A 24,276-nucleotide genomic window follows, 5' to 3' on the forward strand; every position below is an offset into this window, starting at 1 on the left:
AGGGTTGAGGGTGATTTGCTTTCACTCCAGGAATGGTAGGTTTTGTGGTGGCTGAACAGTTCGATCCCGCAGCTACAAACTGCCATAGGTGGCACAGGAGGTGTTTGATGCAGTGAGTGGATGGGACATTCTGGATTCTGCATGCCCTTTCCGATGCTTGTGCTTGGGCTCCACGTGCTCCACTCGGTGATGTTCGAAATGGTTTGTGCTTTGCGGGTGCTTCTTCTTCAGTCATGCATTCTATGGCAAGCATTTCCCGTGGGTCGGTTGGGATGTTGCAATAAGGTCGCCTTTCATTCGTCTGAACTCCAATCAGTACAGACCCAATCGACACAACCTTTCCTCTTAAGAAAATCCCTGCATACCTAGTGCAGTTTCATTGGACTGCCTCCAATGTAATATATATTTCCTTAGATAAGGGGACCAAAACAGTTTGCAATATTCTAGATTCATTTTTGGAAGAAATATTAAAGAAAGGTAGATGCTCATTAAATTGAACCTCAGTAAATGTCAGCTCCTTCAGGAGGGAAAGAGAGAAAATTGATAAGCAAAAAGTGACAGAAATCACATTCTCTCTACAACTTTATATATTGAAAGAATTTGTATTCATATTATGGCTTTTCATATGTTAGAAACATGCCCAGTCATATTGAGGTGAGACATAGTTGTTAAATATATAATGCAGCAGCAATTTCTACACACAAATACCTTACAAACAAAAATATGGTGGATGACCAAATAGTCATACTTTTTATGGTGATTGCAATAAGACCAAACCAAAGTCAATGGAATTCATGGGGAAAATCTCTACTGAGTGGAGTCATACTGAGCACAAAAGAAGGTAGTTGTGCTGGTTAGTCTCCTCAGCTCCAGGACATCTAAGCATGTGTACCTCAAAGTAGATACACTATGACACATTGCTGCAACAGGTTGGACTTGAACCCAGCCCTTCTAGCCCAGAGATAGGGGCACTACCATTGCACCATAGACCCCAGGAAACCTACAGCACCTGATATTCCCAAGCCACCTCCCATCCAAGTACCAACGAGGCTGAGTCTGTTTAGATTCTGAGATCAGATGAGATATGGCATTTTCAGTGTAGGGTCCAAAGCTGCTCCAACAATGGTCTCCTTCCATCGTAACATCCACAGGGAGGACGTTCATTGATTATTGCACAATGTCAGAATCATGCATGACACCCCAGATACTGAAGTAGTCCATGTCCAAATGCAGCCAGACTTGGACAATAACCAGGCTTGGGCTGACAAGTGACAGTTAACGTTTGTATAACGTACATAGCAGGTAATGAACATTTTCAAAAATAAGGATCTAATCATTGCCTCTTGGCCATAGGCATTATCATTGCTGAATCCCCACTATCAACCTCCTGAGGTTTACCATTGAGCATAAATTGCATTGGACTCAACAAAAACAATGATTGAGGTTATCAGAGCACATTAGAATGTATGAATCCTGCATTCAGCAGTTTACCATCTACAAGGCACATGTCAGGATCTGGAATATTTGCACTTGACTGAATGAAAGAAGCTCCAACAACATGAAGGAAGTTTGACAGCATTTAGGATAAATCAATCTATTTTATTAGTACCACATCCATAAAACATCACTCGCTCCATCACCAAATATAGTGATAGTGGTGTGTACCACCTATAAGATACACTGCAAAAATTCACCATGAGTCCTTAGACAACACCTCCCAATCCCATGACCACAACCACCTAAAAGAAGAAGGGCAGCAGATACATGAGAATGCCACTATTCGTAAGTTCCCCTCCGAGCCACTCACAATTCTGATTAAGGACATAAAAATGCCATCCTGTATTCTCAATTCCTCCGCCTCCGCCACATCTGTTCCCAGGATGACCAATTCCACCTTAGAAAATCCCAGATGGCCTCCTTTACCAAGATTGCAATTTTCCCTCCCACATGGTCAATGATGCCCTCCAGTGAATCTCTTCCACTTCCCACACCTCTGCCCTTGAACCCTACCCCTCCCAACGCAACAAGGACAGAACCCCCATGGTCCTCACCCTCCACCCCACCAACAACCGCATACATCGCATCTTTCTCTGCCACCTCCGCCACCTACAAACGGACCCCACCGCCAGATATCTTTTACCCGCCCCACCCCTATCAGCATTCCAGAAACACCATTTCCTCCATGACTCCCTTGTCAGATCCACCTTCCCACCCTCCACAACAGCCCATATCTCACTCCCAACACCTTCCCCTGCCACCGCCGAAAGTGCAAAACCTGCGCCCACACCTCCCACCTCACCTCCGTCCAAGGCCCCCAAGGAACCTTCCACATCCAACAACCTGTACTTCCACCAATGTCGTGTACTGTATCTATTGCATGCGATGTAGTCTCCTCTACATTGGGGAGACAGGACGTCTACTTGAGGATTGTTTCAGGGAACATCTCTGGGACATCTGCACCAAACAACCTCACCGCCCCGTAGCTGAACAATTCAACTCCCCTTCCCACTCTGACAAGGATATGCAGGTCCTGGGCCTCCTCCATCGCCAAACCCTCACCACCCAATGCCTGAAGGAAGGACGCCTTATATTCCACCTTGGGATCCTACAACCATGTGGGATCAATGTGGATTTCACCAGTTTTCTCAGTTCCCCTCCCCCAACATTATCCCAGTCACAAGCCTCCAACTCGGCACTGCCCTCCTGACCTATCCATCTCCTTTCCCATCTATCCGCTCCACTGTCCTCTCCGGCCTATCACCTTCTCCCTCACTTTCATCTACTTATCGCTTTCTCAGCTACCTTCTCCCCAGCCCCACCCCCCTCCCATTTATCTCTCAGTCCCTCGGCCCACAAGCTTCATTCCTGATGAAGGGCTTATGCCTGAAACGAAGACTCTCCTGCTCTGCGAATGCTGCCTGACCTACTGTGCTTTTCCAGCGCCACACTCTCGACTCTGGTCTCCAGCATCACTTTCTCCTCCACAATTCTGACTTAGAAATATATCACTGTTCCTTGGGTCAAAATTCTGAAATTCCCTTTCAAACAGCACTCTGGGTGTACCTACACCAAATGCATTGCGGCAGGACATCTGCTCAGCTCATCATAAGACCATAAGATAAAAGACAAAATTAGACCATTTGGCCCATTGAGTCTGCTCCACCATTCAATCATGGCTGATATGTTTCTCAACCTCATTCTCCTGTCTTCTCCCGCTAACCCTTGATCACCTTACTAATCAAGAACCTATCTATTTCCATTTAACTCCTTTGACTCAGTCCTTACTAATCAAAAGCCTATCTATTTTCATCTAACTATTGAGTACAGACTCAGAGTCCTCAATCACTCCTCAGATGACAAGCCCTTCATCCCCAAGGATCACTTTTGTGAACATCCTCTGTGCTCTCTCCAGTGCCAGCAAGTCCTTTCTTAGATATGGGGCTCAATCTGCTCACAATATTCCAAATTTGGTCTGACCAGAGCCTTATTCAACCTCAGCAGTACATCTCTGCTCTTGTATTTTAGCCCTCTTGAAATGAATACTAACATTGCATTTGCCTTCCCATCTATCAACTGAACCTGCATGTTAAACATAAGAGAATCCTGAACCAGTACTTCTAAATCCTCTTGTCCTTCAGATGTCCAAAGTTTTTACCCATTTTGAAAATAGTCTATACGTCAACTCTTCCTACCGAATGCATGAGCTCACACTTTGCCACATTGCATTCCATCTGTCACTTCTTTGCCCACTTTCATAGCCTGTCCAAGTCTCACAGCCTGCCTGCTTCCTCAAATCTACCTGCCTCTCTTTATACCATCTGCAAACTTAGCAATAATGCCCTCAGTTTCTTTGTCCAGATCGGTAAATGGTGTCCTAGTCATGATCTCCCCATCCCCTGACTGAATTTTAAAAAAGCAGGGGCATGGCAAGTAACCCAGCAGTTTTGTGACATTGTCATTGATGGGAGGATCCCTGTGCCCATTGGGGTGGCCCATCCAAGACCATATCCTTCCCCTATCCTTCCCACCCAGCCTCTGCAGGCTGCCTTCCCAGTTCTAAGCTCCCCTCCCAACCATTCCCACCCAAAATCCCCTGACATGGCTTAGATGCCAGGAATATCTTCTTTGTTGTGGTTCCAGTGGTCGTCACTACTCTCTGCCTGGTGTCACTGGGAGTACAGAGCTACTGGCCAATGTGATTGGTCAGCTGCTATTTCGAGTAGGACAACCTCCAAGGTGGAGGCAGAAGTCCCACTCTGACTCTGCCAAGTTCGCCCCAGTAAAGATATCATGAGGATGAAGCTGGATTGCCCATCAGCAATGTGCCAACCCATGTTTAGCTCAGTGGTGGGACAGGGTAGCAGATAATCCGTGCCCCTGTGAAATTCAGCTTAGAAATTCTTTGACCTTGAATTAAGTCCTCAAATACTTGAGTGGAGTTTGATGTCATAACCTTCCAACTCAGGGCTGGCCCACTGTGCTAAGTCAATGTAGAAAGGATTTTATTAATAATTTCAACATATTTGCACCCCAGCTCCTTCTACATAATCACTTTCCTAAAATAGATATGGTTGTTTCCCTGGTCATGTCAAAATATCATCTATTTGGTAGTTTATTTTTTAAATAGTAATCCAAAATATTTTAGCTAATTTATCACAAACCATTGGCTGAAAAATATTCTGCAGATGTTGGGTTTTAGATGATGTCCCATCTGGGCCACATACTGTTGTCAACCACTTAAAGAATTTAATTTTTCAGGTAACACACACAGTTATACAAACAGTAGATTTTTTTCTATGGTTTTGAATTCTGTTTTTATATTGCAAAATGTTGAGTAGTTATGAGTCAACATCATCAAATTGGCCAATATATATTTTCTAAATTATGTTATTTATTATTGAGCACCTTTGGGAGTATCTCAGCCAAGGAAGCAGTCTTTGCAGGTGAACAGTTGTAATTCAGTAAAATGTGACAGCCATTTTACACTGAACCAGATCTCCAAAACATAAGTGATTAGTGAGTGGGGCAACTAGTGTTGGTTCAGGAGCAAACTGACCAGAAGGCAATGGAGAATGCTTCCTAAACTTCTTCAAGTAGAGATAGGGCCATCAATCGGAGAGGGCTGATCGTGCCTCAGTTAAATGTGGAGTAGCCTCTCTCAGTAGCGCACTGTCACACAATGTTGTGTTTCCTGTTCTAACTCATTAGCAAGAGTGCTGCCACTAAAGAGCTGTCACCCAGTAAACTAAAGCACTGCTTTCGGTAGAACCAGGACGAATAAAATAAAATCCCTTTTGAAATAATAATTGAAATAACTCCACAAAAGTCACCAAGTCACTCTTTATTTACACATGCACAGTACATGACACTGGTCTAGCTAGCACAGAGCCGGCTCCTAGAGCAAACCGATTCCCTGACATGGCTGTTGGTTCCACAGGTTGGCGCAACATTGAAGGCCGAAGGGCCTGTACTGTGCTGTAAGGTTCTATGTTCTATATCTGTCAGCCAGGGCTCCCTGATTGGACTGGGTTAACAACTCCCAATCAGGGAGTTTGTATTCTATGAGATCTACCTGGCTTACCTCATTCCAATCACTACAATAATACAATTCTTTCAATAAGAATGTGCTCTCTTCTTAGAGTTGATGGTCCTGAGGTGATTAAACAATCCAATGCTGGATCTGTGTCCTTAACATAGGTGCAGCAGGTGGTTGTTTGATGAGGCTGCCGGAGGAGTGCACACAAGTGTGTTTGCACATCTGTTACATTGGCTGCACTTGGCCTCAATGTACCTGGGCCGATCAGAGGTGCTTGAAATAATTATCACCTTCACAGACGCTTTGTCTCGGCAATCTTGGACAATGAATTCTCATGATTCAATGGGATTGTGGTAGTATTTTCAGGAAGACTTTGAGACATCCTTGAAGTGTTTCCTCTACTCTTTTGGTAACTGCTTGCTGTTATGAAGTTTGGAGTAGAGACCTAGTTTTGGATCCATCTGTCAGGCACGTGGATGATGTGACTAACTCAATGCAGTCGACTAACTGTAAACAGTGCTTCAATTCTGGGAACATTGACCTGAGACAGGACACCAGCATTGGAGCCTCTCCTGCCATTGGATTTGTGAGACTTTACAAAAGCATCCCTGGTGATATTTCTTGACGGATTTGGGATGTCTGATGTGCATTATCCATGACAGATAACACTGCTGTCCTGTAGACCAAACCTGAGTGCGAGGTTTGAGGTCTTTGTCATCAAGTACATTTTTCCTCAGATGGCCAGAGTCTGCCTTGGTGCTCAGAAGATAACATTCAGTTTCCTCGCTGATGTCTGCCTTTGCTTAGAGAAAACTCCCAATCGATGAGAATTGATCCACGTTATCCAATGGCTTGCAGTGATCTCGATAGTTGCCCGGCAGGAGTTGGTTAGCAAAGAACCTTCATCTTCAGGATATTGATCTCAAGGTTCATTCTTGCATATGTCACTTTGAGTGCATGACAATGGTTCACAGGTCAGCTTCTGAGTGTGTACACAAACTCAAGCATCATCTGCAGCTCTGTGGCAGAGGTAGCATGATCTAGTTTTTCAACTGGAGGCAACAATGGGTTGAATAGTTTCCAGCTCACCCTGTAGAAGATGAAAGTCACACTGAAAGTCAGCAGCTATGCTACAACTGTTTGTGTAGGACTGGTTTAGACCACCTGGGAACTTGCTAAAAGACATATCCAAATTCCCAGTTTATGCTCTAAATGTTGCACTGATTCAAAATCTTTGTGTCAACAAACAATTAGCAATACAACTCATCTAATTATTCAAACTCAAATGTAATTATAAATGTGTTTATGACATTTTAAACTATTTATGACAGGTTATTATCAGGGTGAATTTATTAAACCACATTGAGTTAATAGTTGAGCATAGGGAGTGTAATATCGTCATGACCAGGATCTCCAAAAGCAGTGCACTGTGGGTTGCAATGACATGGGTTAATAGCACAAAAAACAGGGTCTCACCAATATTATTTACAAGGTCAAGAAACTTGTTTCAACTTATAATCAAATATCCTTAGCTAGTATTTGGATTTTCAATGGCATGGATACAGTACAAGAAACAGCAGTCAACAATTCTGTCAGTTCTGAACAAGGGTCACTGGACCTGAAATGTTAACTCTATTTTCTCTCCACAGATGCTGTCAGGCGTGCTGAGCTTTTCCAGCAATTTCTGTTTTAATTCTGTCAGTTTGCAAATCTTGTACGTTTTGGCTTAATTACCAGGTCAATATACACAACGAATCTTGCTGGGGAGACATCTACAGACTTAGGGAGGGCCAAAATGTGGCAATTTATTGTAATGTCAAAGATAAGACTCAAGCTTCTATACATATTTATCTTTAATTTGCCAGAACATGAAATTCAAGGAATGTGGCTTTTAGTTTAGTCGACAACCACTAAAATTTAAAGAGGAATAATAAACCTTCAGGCAACATGTTGAAATGCTACAATATTTTCTTATTTTTTTTAAAACCACGCACCGGAAATTTTCTTTATGAAATTTATATGATCTGATTGCTGCATTATGCCAAAAAGAAGGGATATGTTATAAACAGGTGCTCAAGCAGAATCATGGGGCTGAATCTTACTTTTTCTAAAGCTAAGTGTAAGTACCAACAAGTTGTTTGAAGGATTTCCTGCCACAAGGCCCAGTGAGTTTTCTCACTGTCTTTTGTTAACCTCATCTCATTAATGACTTAATTTGGCTCCAAGGCGCCCCTCATGTATAATTTTAGCCACATCTTATAGTATGCTATTTCTAGAACAACACATAACTCAGTGAATATTCTGGAATCCCTTCACTGGCTCCATTGTGCACCCAGATGAGCACTTTCAGCCCAAAGCTGCCCTGCATGGTTCCCCACGTTTGTCCATACTTGGCAAAGAGAGGGAAATTGTTATCTCACTTCACAGAGACTGATCTGGAGGCCCTGCTGGATGGGGGTGGTGGAGAGTCTGGATTTGCTCCTTCCCCCAGGACCAGCTGTGGAGGCCATGACACCAGACCTAGCCCAGCCTGGTCCCAGGTTACCAGCCAGGTTAAAGCAGTCCCAGCTGGCTGGAGGAATGCCCAGAACTGCAGGAAGGTCAATGATGTTACCCACCCTTCTCGCATAAATGCAACAATCTTCTGTCTGATAGCTCACACTCACTCTATCTCTGGTACTGGACGCACCATTCACCAAGGTTCTTTCTCTACCACTCTCACTATAATCCTGTAACATCTTCCTTCATTTGTTGTCATCCACCCCTACCCATGACACCACTAACCCTATATAATGTCTGCATTGCCTGCTCACTTGCAGCTGTGCCACACACTCTCTTCCCTCTTGATATATGGCCCTCTCTCATTCCAGGAGAACAACAGACAATCATAGGGCAGAAAGACTCAAGACATACTGCTCACCATTCAGCTCCTCACCCGTTATTTGGAGAACATCCTGAGTCTGACCACCATATGGTGGACTGACCATATCCTGGTATCAGAGATTGCTCTTGATTTACTGTGCCAGGACACCTGACTGAAGGCTATACCCCTTGACTCGACTGAGGCCAGCTTACAACCTTGACAGGCTTCTTGCCTTTTTTAGATTACATTACAGTGTGGAAACAGGCCCTTCGGCCTAACAAGTCCACACCGACCCGCCGATGCGCAACCCACCCATACCCCTACATTTACCCCTTACCTAACACTATGGGCAATTTAGCATGGCCAATTCACCTGGCCTGCACATCTTTGGACTGTGGGAGGAAACCGGAGCACCCGGAGGAAACCCACGCAGACACGGGGAGAAGGTGCAAACTCCACACAGTCAGTCGCCTGAGTCAGGAATTGAACCCGGATCTCTGGCGCTGTGAGGCAACTGTGCTAACCACTGTGCCATCGTGCCACCCACGGTGTCTGTGTCTGTGCTAATCAGTAAAACAAAACAGAAGAAACATGGGCCTGAGATCTCTGCCTGAGGAGCCAAAGTGCAAGGCAAGGTAATGCGAGGCAGGAATGCTGCCAGCATCAGGTGAACGAATGGCAGGACAGCAAGGGGCATGAGGGGCATGAAGAGCATGCAGGCACAGTTGGGTCCCTCCATGAGCTGGCTACGTATCCCTGAGCACACTGGGTCCTTGCAACGGTCCCTACAAAGATAGCTGCTGTAAGTGGATCAAAGATTAGTCTTGAGGGTTCGCCGATGCTAGTACTTGGTAGATTTCAATCTGTGGACATCGTGTATGCATGGCCAGTGCCCATGGAGCGTGCTTAGAAATGTTGTTGCCCAGTATCCAACACAGAGGTAATTTAGAGCAAGCAGCAAGCTGAATTGCCTGTGCTATTGCCATATCAAGTTTTCTCAATGTCTAACTTGTTTGGTAACATAGGAAACTGAATATTAATTAGGCAAGTTGGTCCAATAACAAGACATTTAAGACAATAGCCAGCTCCCCCCAAAACCCTTTAATAGCAATTCACCAAGTGAGAAACACTGTACTGTTTGTCAAAAATATAAGGGATGAAGTGAGTTGCTCCTAATGTGGAGATCTTCCAGTACCATCACAAATCTCACCATAGCCCAAGTGATTCAGATCCATATAGGATTTTTTTGCCATTAGTGTTCAGTTTATTTAAATCAATGTTTGTAAATGAAATTAAATAATTGGAGTTTTCAGAGAATAAACTGGATTATTTATTGGCATTGATAAAGAAATTGAACAATCTAATTGCAAAAATAACTTTGATAACAATTGCACAGAGTCGTGTTCAATGGATGCATCTAATTTCAAACAAATGCACAGTGGAACTTCACTATTTTGTGTCACAGCTGTTAAAGCCTACATTTAAACACACATAAGCAAAATGGTAACACTTTCACCGCAGATGCTTCAACTTGGCATTGTTATACTGAGCTCACTGTCTCTACAATAATTTCAGAATAAAAACTAATAAATCTCTCATGGCATTGTTCAAGAGTAGTTCAGAGTTAAACATGAGTGATGGAGCAGCACACACAACCTGGACCTATGTTGTTTTTCTGCAATTTATCTAATGGGGAACCAAGATTCACGATTAGCTTTTTCCCTGCTGTTATAAAGCCATAGAGACGTACAACACAAAAACAGACTCTTCAGTCCAACTCTTCTGCACCGACTGGGCATTCCAATCTGACTCAGTCCCATTTGCCAGCATTTGGCCCATAATCCTCTAAACCCTTCCTATTCATATACCCATCCAGATGTCTTTTAAATGTTGTAATTGTACCAGCCTCCACCACTTCCTCTGGCAGCTCATTCCACACATGCACCACACTCTGTGTGAAAACGTTATCCTTCATGTCCTTTTTAATTCTTTCCCCTCTCACCTTAAACCTATCCCCTCTAGTTTTAGAATCCCCCACACTAGGAAAAAGACCTTGGCTATTCACCCTCACGATTTTGTAAATCTCTATAAGGCCACCCCTCACCATCCGAAGGAAGGCAGCTGAACTGCACAAATTCTATATACAGAACACTGTGAGTCAAATTCCAAGAGCAGTTGGATATCTCAGTGCTGTTAGAACTCAGGCCAAGTTGATTTGATTTGATTTGATTTATTTATTTTCACATGTATTTTGTTACAAAATAGAGTGAAAAGTGTTGTATAGTGGTACCACTCTCTGGCACCAACTTAAAACACAGAAAAATAAATCAAACCATAAAAATAAAAAGGCAGAAGAATAAAGAAAAAGTATTCAACTTAACTCTTATTAAGCGCTTTAGATTAGATTAGATTCCCTACAGTGCAGAAACAGGCCCTTCAGCCCAACAAGTCCACACCGACCCTCCAAAGAGTAACCCACCCAGATCCATTTCCCTCTGACTAATGCACCAACATTATGGGGAATTTAGCATGGCCAATTCACCTGACCTGCACATCTTTGAACTGTGGGAGAAAACCAGAGCACCCGAAGGAAACCCACGCAGACACGGGGAGAGTGTGCAAACTCCACGCAGACAGTCTCCTGAGGCTGGAATTGAACCTGGGTCCCTGGTTCTGTGAGGCAGCAATGCTAACCACTGAGCCCCCGTGCTGCCGCTGGTGGTCAGGCACAAGTCCCCTTTGCCATGCTGCTGCCAGTGGAATGAAAATGGCCAATCTTTCGCACCTCCAGTGATGCCCTCGCCACTATGAGTCCTCGCTTGGACCTCGCCAATGCAGACCCCAACAACACTGGGTACCACACTGGCCCAACCGCAGCTCTGCCACTATGAGTCCACTTTGGGTGATTCAGCTGCTGTCGCAGGGTCTCACACTGGGCCAAACTTGCCTCTGCTGGACACAGACGCCACCAAGAGCGTAAACTCACCTCTGCTGCAGCAGCCATGAGTCAACACTCGAACCACTTCGCCAATGCACCCAAACCCCCTCTGACACCAACGCCATGAAACTGCCAAATTGTAAATGCCGTGAGCTTCTAAGCTCTTCAACAAGAGTTAAGTAAAATAAATGAGAAAACAAACAAAAGCAAGAGAAAAAAGTGGATGGAAAAAATTAGCCTTAGGCTCAGAATCCCTACTTCATTGCCATTTTACCTGAAGATACCAGAGCGTTTGGAATTATTAGGCAAATAGGTGTTGCTGTTCGTGTTTAATGTAAGTCCTGGAAGCTGCAGTGATTCACAAAGAGTGAGATGCCTAAATAGGTCAACATAACTGAGAGTGGAGCTTTAAAAGCTACAGGCAGTGCCAACTTGGTGGAACGGGACAAGTTGGGAGATGTGGAGAGCAGTTTTCAGGGGTCAAGGGAGATTAGACTCTGGACAGAAGGATGGTTGACTAGAGCAAGAGCAGTCAGTGAAGCAATCTATGGTGTAGTTTCAAGGATGGTCAAAAGCAAAGAATTATAATTCTTTGTGAAGTTTAAAGGGTTCTGATGGCCTACCATGCCACTGTTAACAGGAGTAGGGAGTGGACATTACAGAGAAATCTATGGGATCTGTCTTGATGGTATTGGCTTTTAGCATGTATTTCAGGTTTTCTGAAACAATATTTTGCCCATGTTCACCACATATTGATTCTGGATGTTGGAAATATGTATTGTCGATTCTATCCCTGTTCTAACTTGTACAGCAAACAAGTTATTGTCATTTGTGGCTTTGGTTTTTTAATTAAGTTTCCTGAACCTCCCTTGCTGTCTACTTTAAAAATCAAAAATCACAACGCCAGGGTATAGTCCAACAGGTTTGTTTGAAATAGCAGCTTTCTGTGAGCTACAAAAGGAAGGAGTGGGAGCTCCAAAAGCTTGCAGTTTCAAATAAACCTGTTGGCCTATAATCCGGTGTCATGTGATTATTGACTTTGGTAAAAACAATGACTGCAGATGCTGAAAACCAGATTCTGGATTAGTGGTGCTGGAAGAGCACAGCAGTTCAGGCAGCATCCGAGGAGCAGCGAAATCGACATTTCGGGCAAAAGCCCTTCATCAGGAATAAAGGCAGAGAGCCTGAAGCGTGGAGAGATAAGCTAGAGGAGGGTGGGGGTGGGGAGAAAGTAACATAGAGTACAATAGGTGAGTGGGGGAGGGGATGAAGGTGATAGGTCAGGGAGGACAGGGTGGAGTGGATAGGTGGAAAAGGAGGTAGGCAGGTAGGACAAGTCCGGACAAGTCATGGGGACAGTGCTGAGCTGGAAGTTTGGAACTAGGGTGAGGTGGGGGAAGGGGAAATGAGGAAACTGTTGAAGTCCACATTGATGCCCTGGGGTTGAAGTGCTCCGAGGCGGAAGATGAGGCGTTCTTCCTCCAGGCGTCTGGTGGTGAGGGAGCGGCGGTGGAGGAGGCCCAGGATGCTGCCTGAACTGCTGTGCTCTTCCAGCACCACTCATCCAGAATCTGATTATTGACTTTGCCCACCCCAGCCCAACATCGGCACCTCCACATCATGGTTACTTTAAAATAAAAAATTATCGGTACTTAAATGGATTATAACTCATCCAATTTCATTTCATTATTAGGGGCTCATCTGGGATCATAATAATGTAATGTGTATGAACTTCTGAAAGACGTTTGATAAAGTGCCATACAACATGCTTGACAGTAAAGAATAAAACAAGATGCCAGAATAAATATGAAGTTAGTTTAGTGACAGGAAACAAAGCATCAGCGAACATTTATTTTTCATAATGGAGAAGGGTATTTGTAATGGCGATTCCTAAGGATTGGTATTAGATCAGTTTTTCTCGATCTATCTTAATGATCTAGGTGTAGAGCACACTTTCAAAATTTTTATTTGACACAAACTCAGTGCTGTGAACTGCAAGGGCGATGGTGATAGACTTGAACAGATATGACAGTATAATGGGCCAACAGAAGGCAGGCCAAGTTTAATGTAGATAAGTGTGAAGTGCTGTGTTGAAGCTCAAGGATAAACAATACAAAATCAGGCTAAAGTTCTAAAGGAGGTGCAGGACCAGAGGGACCTGAGAGTTTATGGATGCAAATCTTTAAAAGTGGCTTGGCCAAGTTGAGAAAATCGAATAGCAAGACATTGAGACTTCAAAGTGGAGACTTAGAGTAGAAAAGCAAGGAGGCTACCATAAACCTTTATAAAACATCTGTTAGGCCTCAACTCTGAGCAGGCAAAACCAGAGGTCACTGATTTAAGGTGAATGGTAGGAGCACCAAAGGAAGTAAAAGGGAAAGTTCTCATAATCCCACAGGACCTTGGGGTGCTGTCTTACTAAAGATGGATGGTTCGTGCCGAATTCAACCTTGCTCCAGGCAGGGGGAGTGATTGAGAGGGTGGCCCAGCCTTTTTTCACACAGCGACTGATACGCTATGGCAGGAAGCCATTTGGTCCATCATTCTTGTGCTAGCTCTTTGGTAAATCCATCCAAGAAACCTTGCTCCCCAGCTCTTTCCTCTTGTATTCTTTTATGTTATATTTTGAATGTTTATCTGATTCTCTTTGAATGTTCTTACTGAATCTGTTTCCATCATATTAGCTATGTACAATGTTTTAAAAATTGATTGTATCCCTACAGACTCTTTGGAGACGGGACAGGAAAGGACAAGGGAAGAGAAAGTCTATAAGCATGTGCAGGACAGGAGTGAATAAATGATAAAATGGCTGACAGCACCTTGCTTAAAACAAAATGTCCTTGCTGTTTCTCTCTGCACAGTTGCTGTCATACATGCATCACCAACATATACAATGATCCTCACGTCAAAAAGCAAAATGTTACTGAAACCTAGCATCTTGCACTCATCAATCCAAATGCAAGAATGTCTAAACAAAAATCAAAGTATTTTAAATCGGTCCATTCAGCCAAGTTATGATGTTACAGAAGCTTGAACATACGCACCAATAGTTTCAAGAAGAGCTTCTTCCCTGCTGTTATCAGACTGCTGAATGGGCCTCTCTAACTTTAAAAAAAGTTGATCTTACTAATGCTGATCGTGCTTTGTGCACCTCCTGTACAGTTGTAACCTTGTATGCCTCACTCTGTCTAAGAGGAGAAAGTGAGGTCTGCAGATGCTGGAGATCAAAGTTGAAACTTTATTGCTGGAACAGCACAGCAGGTCAGGCAGCATCCAGGGAACAGGAGATTCGACGTTTCGGGCACAGGCCCTTCTTCATTCCTGAAGAAGGGCCTGTGCCCGAAACGTCGAATCTCCTGTTCCCTGGATGCTGCCTGACCTGCTGTGCTGTTCCAGCAATAAAGTTTCACTCTGTCTAAGAACCATATGATCTGTAAGCCCCTGTTTGCTGTACTGCTTGCAAAACAAAGATTTTCACTGTACTTAGGTACATGTGACGACAATAAATCAAATCAAACACTTCCAAGGCAGATGAGATATGAACCTGAACCTCTTGACCCAGAGGTAGGGACATGACAATTGCAATGGTTACAACAAAGTATACTACAGGAGAATTCAGCAGGTCTGACAGCATCTTTGGAGAGACAAACAGAGCTAATGTTTCAAGATTGATATGACCCCTCGTCAGAACTTTCTTATATCCCCAACTCCCCTCCTCACCCATTCTTGCACATAACTTACATCATTCTGAGTTGTGTTAGACAAGAGAGAGGTGACCAGGTGAGAAGAGGAGGTGGGCAGAGAGTGAGTTAGGAGAGATGTGGATAAGGAGGGTTAGGATAGACCTCACTCCATCAAACACATTCTTCAGGCACAGTTTTACCGCAGTGCGGACTGTGACAGAGACCACTCCTTATTGTGTTGCAAGATTAGGCTGCGACCTAAGAGCAACATCGCACTAAGCAACCGGGGAACCCTCGCATCAATGTCAGCAAGATGTTCCAGCCAAACCTTATGCAACAGTTCACAAAGGCTTTTAAGAGAGAACTCAGTGTCTCATGACACAAGACTCTGCCACAGAGAAACGGGAAACCTTGCGGGATATCATTCACTGCACATCTCTGGTTACCTTGGACCTGCAAGACACATGACTGGTTTGAGGCTAAGGCCACCAAAATGTGTCGTTGAAGCCAAGCATGTCGCTCTAGCTGAGTACAAGCGGTCAGCTAGCGGTAGAACCTGCAGATTCTCAGGGCTGCCAGGAACAAGGTTCAGCAGACTGCCAGGCGTTGCACTAATGAGTACTGGACACAGCATGGCGAGGAAATTCAGACAGTTGCTATAACAGGGAACATTAGGGGAATGTATGAAGGTATCAAGAAGGCACTAGGACCAGCTCAGAGCAAGACAGCCCTCCTCAAATCTTCTGCTGGGGGAGTAATCCCAGACAAAGGCCAGCAGATGGAGAGGTGGGTTGAACACTACTCTGATCTCTATGCCAGACAGTATACTGTGTCCGCTTCAGCAGTTGATGCCATCACGTGCTTGCCGACCCTGGACGAGCTAGACACAGAGCCATCAGTAGAAGAGCTCAGCAAAATCATTGACAGCCTGGCTTCAGGTAAGGCCTTGGGTAGTGACGGGATTCCTCCTGATCTGATCAATTGCTGCAAGACTAGCTTAATGCTTCCAATGCATGAAGTCCTCTGCCAGTGCTGGGCATGAAGGAGCTGTACTGCAGCCAAGGGGGATGCCACGATCATTGCTCTCTACAAGAACAAGGGCGAGAGAAGTGACTGCAACAACTACAGAGGCATCTCTCTCCTCAACACTGTCACCAAAACCTTTGCTTGCGTCATTTTGACTCGCCTGTAGAAACTGACAGAACGTGTATACCCAGAGTTACAGTGCGGCTTCCAAACTAAAAAGTCAACAGTAGACACAATCTCCACCCTTCACCATCTGCAGGGGAAGTGCAGAGAACAGAAAATGCCTCTGTGTGTTGCCTTCATGGGTGTTTGACCTGGCAGTTTCAAGGTTCTCCTGAAGATCGGCTGCCCACTGAAACCGTTGAGCATGATCAAATGCTTCCACAGGAACATGAAGCGGACGGTGCAGTTCAATGGCAGCTCTTCTGAGCCCTTTGACATCCGCAGCAGCATCAAACAAGGTTGCACCCTCGCTCCCACAGTCTTTGGGGTTTTTTTTGCCATGCTCCTGAAACATGACTTTGGCACCGCAGCGGAGGGGAGCTACCCAGACAGCAGGCTCTTCAACCTGGCCCGCTTCAGAGCCGAGACAAAAGTACATGTGGCACTCATCAGGCTCATGCTGTTTGCCAATGATGCTGCAGTTGCAATACACACCCAGCAGGAACTCCAGTTACTGATACACCGCCACTCTCATGCTTGCAAGGATTTCGGGCTATCAGTCTGAAGATGAACGTCCTGGGACAGGACACAGAGACACTGGCGGTCATCACCATTGACGACTATGAACTCAGTGTCGTCCATCAGTTTATGTACTTTGGCTCTACCATTACTGACAACCCCTTCTTGGACACAGAGATTGACAAGAGGATTGGGAAGGCGGCCTCAACTCTTGCTCGTCTCATGACTCGATTACGGACAAATCCCGAGCTGACAGTGAAGACAAAAACGACAGTCTACAATGCCTGTGTCATAAGCATACTGCTGTATGGCACTGAAATGTGGACTACATATGCCAGACAGGAGAGAAGAGTGAAACCTTCCACTTGAGGAGTATTCACTGTATCTTGGGCATATCCTGGTGAGACAGTGTTCAACATGACAGTCCTATCTCATGCTGACCTTCCCAGCATGTACACTCTGGTCAGGCAGCTGGCTGGGACAGATCCACCATATGGAGGATGGCCACATCTCAAAGGATATCCTCTATGGGAGAGTTCACATCTGGGAAGAGACTCGCTGGGCGTCCCCAGCTGCGCTACAAGGACATCTGCATGAGGGACATGAAGGCACTTGATATCATTATTGCAGCTGACCGCACGAGATGGAGAAGCCTGAACGAACACCTCAAAACAGGGGAAGAGAAGCTGATGAGTGCTGCAGCAGACAAGCGGGCACGCAGGAAGGAGTGCAGCAGTTCTAGCAGATCAACAACCACATACAGATGTGACCTCTGCGACCGGGACTGTCAATCCAGCATCGGTCTCTTCAGTCACAAGCGACATTGCTTCAGGGAAGCAGAAAGCCAGAACAACAAGGATGCAACCCATGGTCAGCCATGACTGAAAGGGACCTAATCATAAAAAAACGTTCTTCAGAAATACAGGAGAAAATTGGTTGGCAAATCCACAGTGATTGGATTTCAGAATTTCAGCAACTTTGCTTTAGATTTAATTAAAAGTGTAACTTTTAGAAAAAAACAGTAACTGAGGCCTTACTTTGTTGGCACTGAACCTCACCACAATGTTGCCCCATTGAAGAAACATATCCCTTGGGGGCGGGGGAACTAAAATGCAAACGAGGGGGCGGGGTGCAGCGGCGGCATGACGCCAGCGCCGTGGATTTGCATACGCTGAGTGACAGCGGCTCCGGCCAACGAGGAGGCGGCGGTGGGGGTGTTGAATGGGGCGATGCAGAACGTGGTAAAAGGCTACAGTGTTGCTGTGACAGACAGTGTTACTGTAGCAAGCGCTGCACAAGTATCCGAGTGCTCAGCTGGCTTTGCAATTGGTATACATGTAGCAACAGCAACAACAATAAGACACTTCTGTCTCCCATCCCTCTTTCCCCCCTCCCCTCACCCCAAACTCCCCCTCCTTTCAAGAGGGTCAAGATGTCGGTTGCCGGCTTGAAGAAGCAATTCCATAAAGCCAGTCAGGTAGGAGACGCCCCATGCCGCCAAGATCACTTTGCTGCCTGCCCTATGTGTGTGTATAGCTTGCAGGATATGCAGTCTCTCCTTAAATGGATTTAGACTCTATAACGGTAGCCACAGGTTATGCAAATATGTATGTAGGCTGCTGGATAGCAGCACCCTCCTCTGGATAATGCTTAATTGCAGATTCGGGATTCAACTATATTAATATAATTTATTTTACCTTCCAAAATGCAAATGACTTTTTGATTTTTTTGGTACATTGGGACTGACAGTGCCTTCCCCATGTTATTTATATGGACTATCTCTCCACAAATTCGGATTTAATTGTTTGAATAAACATCGCCCTCACTGGTTAATATCAATATTTAAAGGTCTGAGACTGGTGGCGAGCAGACCGGGGTGCATGGGCCTTTTTGGCTGCTTTCCTCTCTCACCCGAGGGAGTGGTGGGCTGGCTTTCTGAGCTCTCCTCACACTCCCTGAAAATGTAGTGCTTCCTTCGGAATTCCGTGATCTGTGCTGCATTATTAGAGCTCTGACTTGATATCTCATACTGTACTGTGGCATTGTGCTTTGTGAAACTGCAATTCTGTTCAAAGTGAAGCGTTTATGTACATGCCTGTGGTGTTTAATAAAATTGTATTGGCAGTGTTTGGTTTTTTGGTGGTTTCGAAGATTATTAATGAGAGAGAACACATGCATCATATCTGTTGAAACTGTTGTATTTAGGTGGATGAATGGTTGACTCGCAATGTAGACACGGATCTGTTGTTTCATTGTGCGAGTGATGAGTTGTGTTTCCTTGATACAACCATTGGTGGTTACAGTCAGGCTGACATTTTCAAAGAGCTGTAAATAGGTTGGCAATAAATCTTAAGCAAACTTGAGTGTGGTAAGATCAGTTAGGAGTGTGCCCTGCTGCTTATTGTTGTTTGTATGAGGCTGATGGAGAAATTCAAATTCATGAGATTTTGTTAGTAAACATTATTGATATACTTGCTGCCGATTATGATTTGGCACACTCATCATTGACAATCTGAACATCATATGTGTGACTAACTTTCTAGCCTTCTGTATAAAATGAATTGAGGTTTGGGCAAAGAATTTTTTCAGAATTTTGTAATTGCTAAAAATTTGAACCACGTTGAGCTACCAAATAGATGATGATGTGCAATGGCGTCTACATCATAAGTGCTCCATTTTCCACAATTTCTTAATTACATTTTGTGTTTGTAGGAAAATCTTTCTCCACATCTTTATTAATGCCACCGACCTTTAGAGTTTAGGACCTGTTTCAAATTATGTTTTGTTCATGTTGTCGTCTTGCATGCCATTTGCATGGTTGACGCTTGATATAGGTAGTTCAGTTCCTGCATGGCCTCTGATATTCAGGCTTTACTTTGTGCTCCTGAACACCACTGATGATAATTGACATAATTTGAGGATGTAACTCTGAAGATGGACGAGGGAGATCCAGTAGATGTAGTGTACCTGGACTTTCAGAAAGCTTTTGATAAAGTCCCACACAGGAGGTTAGTGAGTAAAATTAGGGCGCGTGGTATTGGGGGCAAAGTACTAGATTGGATTGAAAATTGGTTGGCTGATAGGAAACAAAGGGTAGTGATAAACGGCTCCATTTCGGAATGGCAGGCAGTGACCAGTGGGGTACTGCAGGGATCCGTGCTGGGACCGCAGCTTTTTACAATATATGTTAATGATATAGAAGATGGTATCAGCAATAACAATTGCAAATTTGCTGATGATACAAAACTGGGTGGCAGGGTAAAATGTGATGAGGATATTAGGAGATTACAGGGTGACCTGGACAAGTTAGGTGAGTGGGCAGATGCATGGCAGATGCAGTTTAATGTGGATGTATGGTTATCCACTTTGGTGGCAAGAACAGGAAGGCAGATTACTACCTCAATGGAATCAATTTAGGTAAAGGGGCAGTACAGAGAGATCTGGGTGTTCTTGTACACCAGTCAATGAAGGCAAGTATGCAGGTACAGCAGGTAGTGAAGAAGGCTAATAGCATGCTGGCCTTCATAACAAGAGGAATTGAGTATAGAAGCAAAGAGATTCTTCTGCAGCTGTACAGGACCCTGGTGAGACCACACCTGGAGTACTGTGTGCAGTTCTGGTCTCCAAATTTGAGGAAAGACATTCTGGCTATTGAGGGAGTGTAACGTAGGTTCACGAGGTCAATTCCTGGAATGGCGAGATTACCTTACACGGAAAGACTGAAGTGACTGGGCTTGTATACCCTTGAGTTTAGAAGACTGAGAGGGGATCTGATTGAGACATATAAGATTATGAAAGGATTGGACACTCTGGCAGCAGGAAACATGTTTCCGCTGATGGGTGAGTGCCGAACCAGAGGACACAGCTTAAAAATACGGGGTAGACCATTTAGGACAGAGATGTGGAGAAACTTCTTCACCCAGAGAGTGGTAGCTGTGTTGAATGCTCTGCCCCAGAGGGCAGTGGAGGCCCAGTCTCTGGATTCATTTAAGAAAGAGTTGGATAGAGCTCTCAAAGGTAGTGGAATCAAGGGTTATGGAGATAAGGCAGGAAGAGGATACTGATTAGGAATGATCAGCCATGATCATATTGAATGGCGGTGCAGGCTCGAAGGGCTGAATGGCCTACTCCTGCACCTATTGTCTATTGACATCTTATCACAAACAACAAATGAATAAAACTCAAGACTATTATGGGTTGGAAGAAGTTAAAAATTACACAACACCAGGTTATGGGCCAACAGGTTTATCTCCTTCATCAGATAGCTAGTGGGGCAGGATCATAGGACACAGAATTTATAGTAAAAGATGAAAGTGTCATACAACTGAAGCAATGTATTGAACAAACCTAGATGGCTGTTAAGTCTGTACTCACCTAGAATGGGGGTTCAGGTTTTGATCGTTTAATATGTAACTCTCGGAAGTTCTTTCAAGTCACAGCTCTGAGATAACTTAAGGTTTTATCAGTGTAACAAAAAGTGACATCTCAGCTCAGACAATGCATTAAAGGTGCGAGATTAGAGTCTGTCTGTATCCCAACCTTGAGTCGGTCCGGTTCTATTTCTAAAGTAGGAATTTTTGAAATGTCACATTGACTGCCTATAGATTGTGTGCTTGTTGAACAAAATAGAATGTATCTGCAAATACAAATTCACCCCATAGACTTATATGTATGTGTGCATGCGTGTATGTGAGGGAAAGGGAAATTGTGTGTGTGAGTGAGAGAGAGTGTGTGTGTGTGAGTGAGAGAGAGAGAGTGTGTGTGTGTGCATGTGAGTGAGAGAGAGAGTGTGTGTGTGTGCATGAGTGCAACAGAGTATATGCCTGTGAGAGGGCGTGCACATGAGTGTGTGTGTGAGAGAGTGAGTGAGAGAGGAGGTGTGTGTGTGTGTGTGTGTGTGTATTTGAATGTGTGTGTGTGAGCGCGCGCACGCGCGCTTGTATTTGAATGTGTGTGTGTGAGAGTGTATAGTGTCGTGGGGTCACCTGTAGTGTGACATGAACCCAAGATCCAAGTTGAGGCCATCCTCATAAGTACCAAACTTACTTGACGTAGGCCTGACCAATGTGAGAATAAGTTCATCCAGCTGGTGGAGAGTGGATTGTGTGGAGATTGGTTGGACCATTGATGGAAGGAGAAACTGGTAGTTTTGTTGAAGCAAGAGAAATTTGTAATGAACAGGAGCTGGTTAGGAAAGGATAGCAAAGGGGGGTGGGGGGAATTGAAGTTGGCAGTATTGATCCAAAAAATGAATATAGGAAAGACTATCAAATAGTGAAAAGAATATTGCAGATCAAATCATGGAAACCTGCAAGGTTTATAATTGGTAAGTAAAGATCTTAAATTGCCACAATTTGGATAACATTGTGAAAGAAAGAGGGAGATGAATTCTTTCAATATTATAGGAGAACACTTTCTCCTTATAAGTGTGCTTCCAGCTCAAGAAGGATGGTAGCAGTGTTGGTTCAAGTTTGGTAAAAAGTGAGGCAACTAGAGCTACAGTCTCAATGGGCCGAAGGGCCACTTCTGTACTGGATGACACTATGATTCTGTGAAGCATGTTTCAGTTGGGAAGCATTTAGCAATTATCAGCAGTTTATAATGGTTGCGGAAGAGGCCAAAAATGTAATAAGAGGATAAATAACTTCAGTGAGTTTAAGTACCCTGCAGTTCTTGCCTGGATTCAATTGCAACTATCCATTAGCTCCATATTCTCCACGTTTTGCTATTACATTAGATGTTAAGCTGCAAAACAAATCTCAATCTTTCAAGGAGACCATTTATGTTCTGACTTGTGCAGTCTTAATTTAATGTTGCAAATAGTTCATGACTCAACAATGCAAAATAAAGACAGACATAAATTGGAGCAGTTGGGACTGTTTTCTGTAGAGAAACTCTGATGCTATTCAAAATCATGAGTGGTCTGGGAAGATTATATAGGAATAAACTACCATTTGTGCCAGATTCAAGACCAAGAGTATACAGGGTTACAGGCAGAAAGGCAGAAAAATGGCATTAAGTGCAATGCATATTCAGAAAATCAATGCAGATACAATGGGCCAAATGGCCATCTCTTGCGCTGTAACAACCGTGATTCTGAAAAATTGCATTACGCAAGCAATCTTGAAGCCAAGATAGAGAGCATGCATAAGAAAGGAGCACAGTGTTGGATATGTGGTTCAAAAATACTACTTGGCACATTCCGTCCCAAAATGAAATACGATGAAAAGTTGAAAACTTATTACATGATACTTATTTCATATATTGTATGCCAGGCAAGCTATGAGAAAGTTATGAACATGAACTCTAGAGAAGCAATGCAACAGTTAAAGTATCAAGTTGTTCAATGTTTTTGGGTGTGTTGTATATTTAATGCGTGCTCTTTTTATGTGTCTTTTATAGGGAGGTTTTTGCAGGATTCGATAGCTTATCAATGAAAGACTGACTGCGCTAAACTGAAGTGAGGGTTTTGCCATCAGTGTATCCCATATTTGTGCCACTACTTCTTGTAACTGACCAGTAAAGATGCATGTAAATGTACAAGTCATTCTGCTATAACGTGACAGTTGCATTCCTCTGCAACCTCGTGCTGTACAAGATCACTATAGAAAATTGATATGTGTTCAGTAGAAAGTTCACATTATCCAAACAGCTTCCACACTTCATCAATCACGTTATACCAATTTATGTTAACAAAACGAGTGTTATGCTAGAGCAACCTGTAGTTAGAATTAACTTGTTGACAGAAATTGTCTGCTGTCCCTCCCAGATATACTTGATGCATTTTTGTCGTATTCTGCAGAGCTAAGCTCTCAGTGTGGAGAATTGAGAGGATAAATCATCCACTTTCAGCCCTCTGTCACCGTCTTACTGTGTGCTGAACCACACAATTGAAGTTGCTGTTATTGTCTGCTGTTGTTATGCAAGAAATATACCCTGTACATCCTACACAGAGGACAGGTGCTTTTCATGTTGATGTCACATATTGCAGCAAAGTCAAAATAAAACAAAGAACTGCAGATCATGGAAATTTGGAACAAAAACAGAAATTGCTGGAGAAACACAGCAGCTCTGGCAGCAGAAAGCAGAGTTAATGGGTCTGTTGTTTTTGGAACAAGTGTCTGTATCCAGGAATGCAGTATGCACATTCATATTTAGAATGCAGCATCCGCAAGTGTGTTACAAGATTTGTAATTTAATCGGGCACTTTGGATGACACCAAAAGCTTTCACAAGAAAAGGACAAACTGTTCAAAACAGCATTTCAAGTCTGAGATAATTTACAACCTTGAATTCATGTTCTATGTTATTTTGTATAAAAAATGTATATTGTTCTTTAAATCTTAACTGACAGGTTATGGTTTGTTAAATATAATATGGAGGTGCTGGTGTTGGTGGACAAGGTCAAAAACCATACGGCAACAGATTATAAAATGGAATGTACCTGCAAATACAAAACACATTTGCAGATTTGCATTTGCAAATACATTCCATTTTGTTCAAAAAGCCCATGATCTGTAGCCAGTCAGTCAATGTGGCATTTTATAAAT

At 43.8% G+C, this 24,276-nt stretch overlaps 1 protein-coding gene across 3 annotated transcripts in view; it reads left to right on the plus strand.

Moving 5' to 3' along the window:
- Positions 1 to 17,982: 17,982 nt before the first annotated feature.
- Positions 17,983 to 24,276, plus strand: part of sh3gl3a (SH3-domain GRB2-like 3a) — a 131,022-nt gene continuing 124,728 nt past the window's right edge. The window contains exon 1 of one of the 3 annotated variants that reach the window (XM_043677592.2): positions 17,983 to 18,204. In XM_043677592.2, the coding sequence (XP_043533527.1) occupies positions 18,160 to 18,204 (45 nt within the window). In that variant the 5' untranslated portion in view covers positions 17,983 to 18,159. The remainder of the gene's footprint in view (positions 18,205 to 24,276) is intronic. The other 2 variants (XM_043677587.2, XM_043677589.2) reach the window with 2 other exon arrangements.

The sequence above is a fragment of the Chiloscyllium plagiosum genome, unplaced genomic scaffold (genome assembly GCF_037043375.1).
Source record: "Chiloscyllium plagiosum isolate Xiang-an unplaced genomic scaffold, Cpla_swu_hap1 HiC_scaffold_39, whole genome shotgun sequence".
Classification (NCBI taxonomy): Eukaryota; Metazoa; Chordata; class Chondrichthyes; order Orectolobiformes; family Hemiscylliidae; genus Chiloscyllium; species Chiloscyllium plagiosum.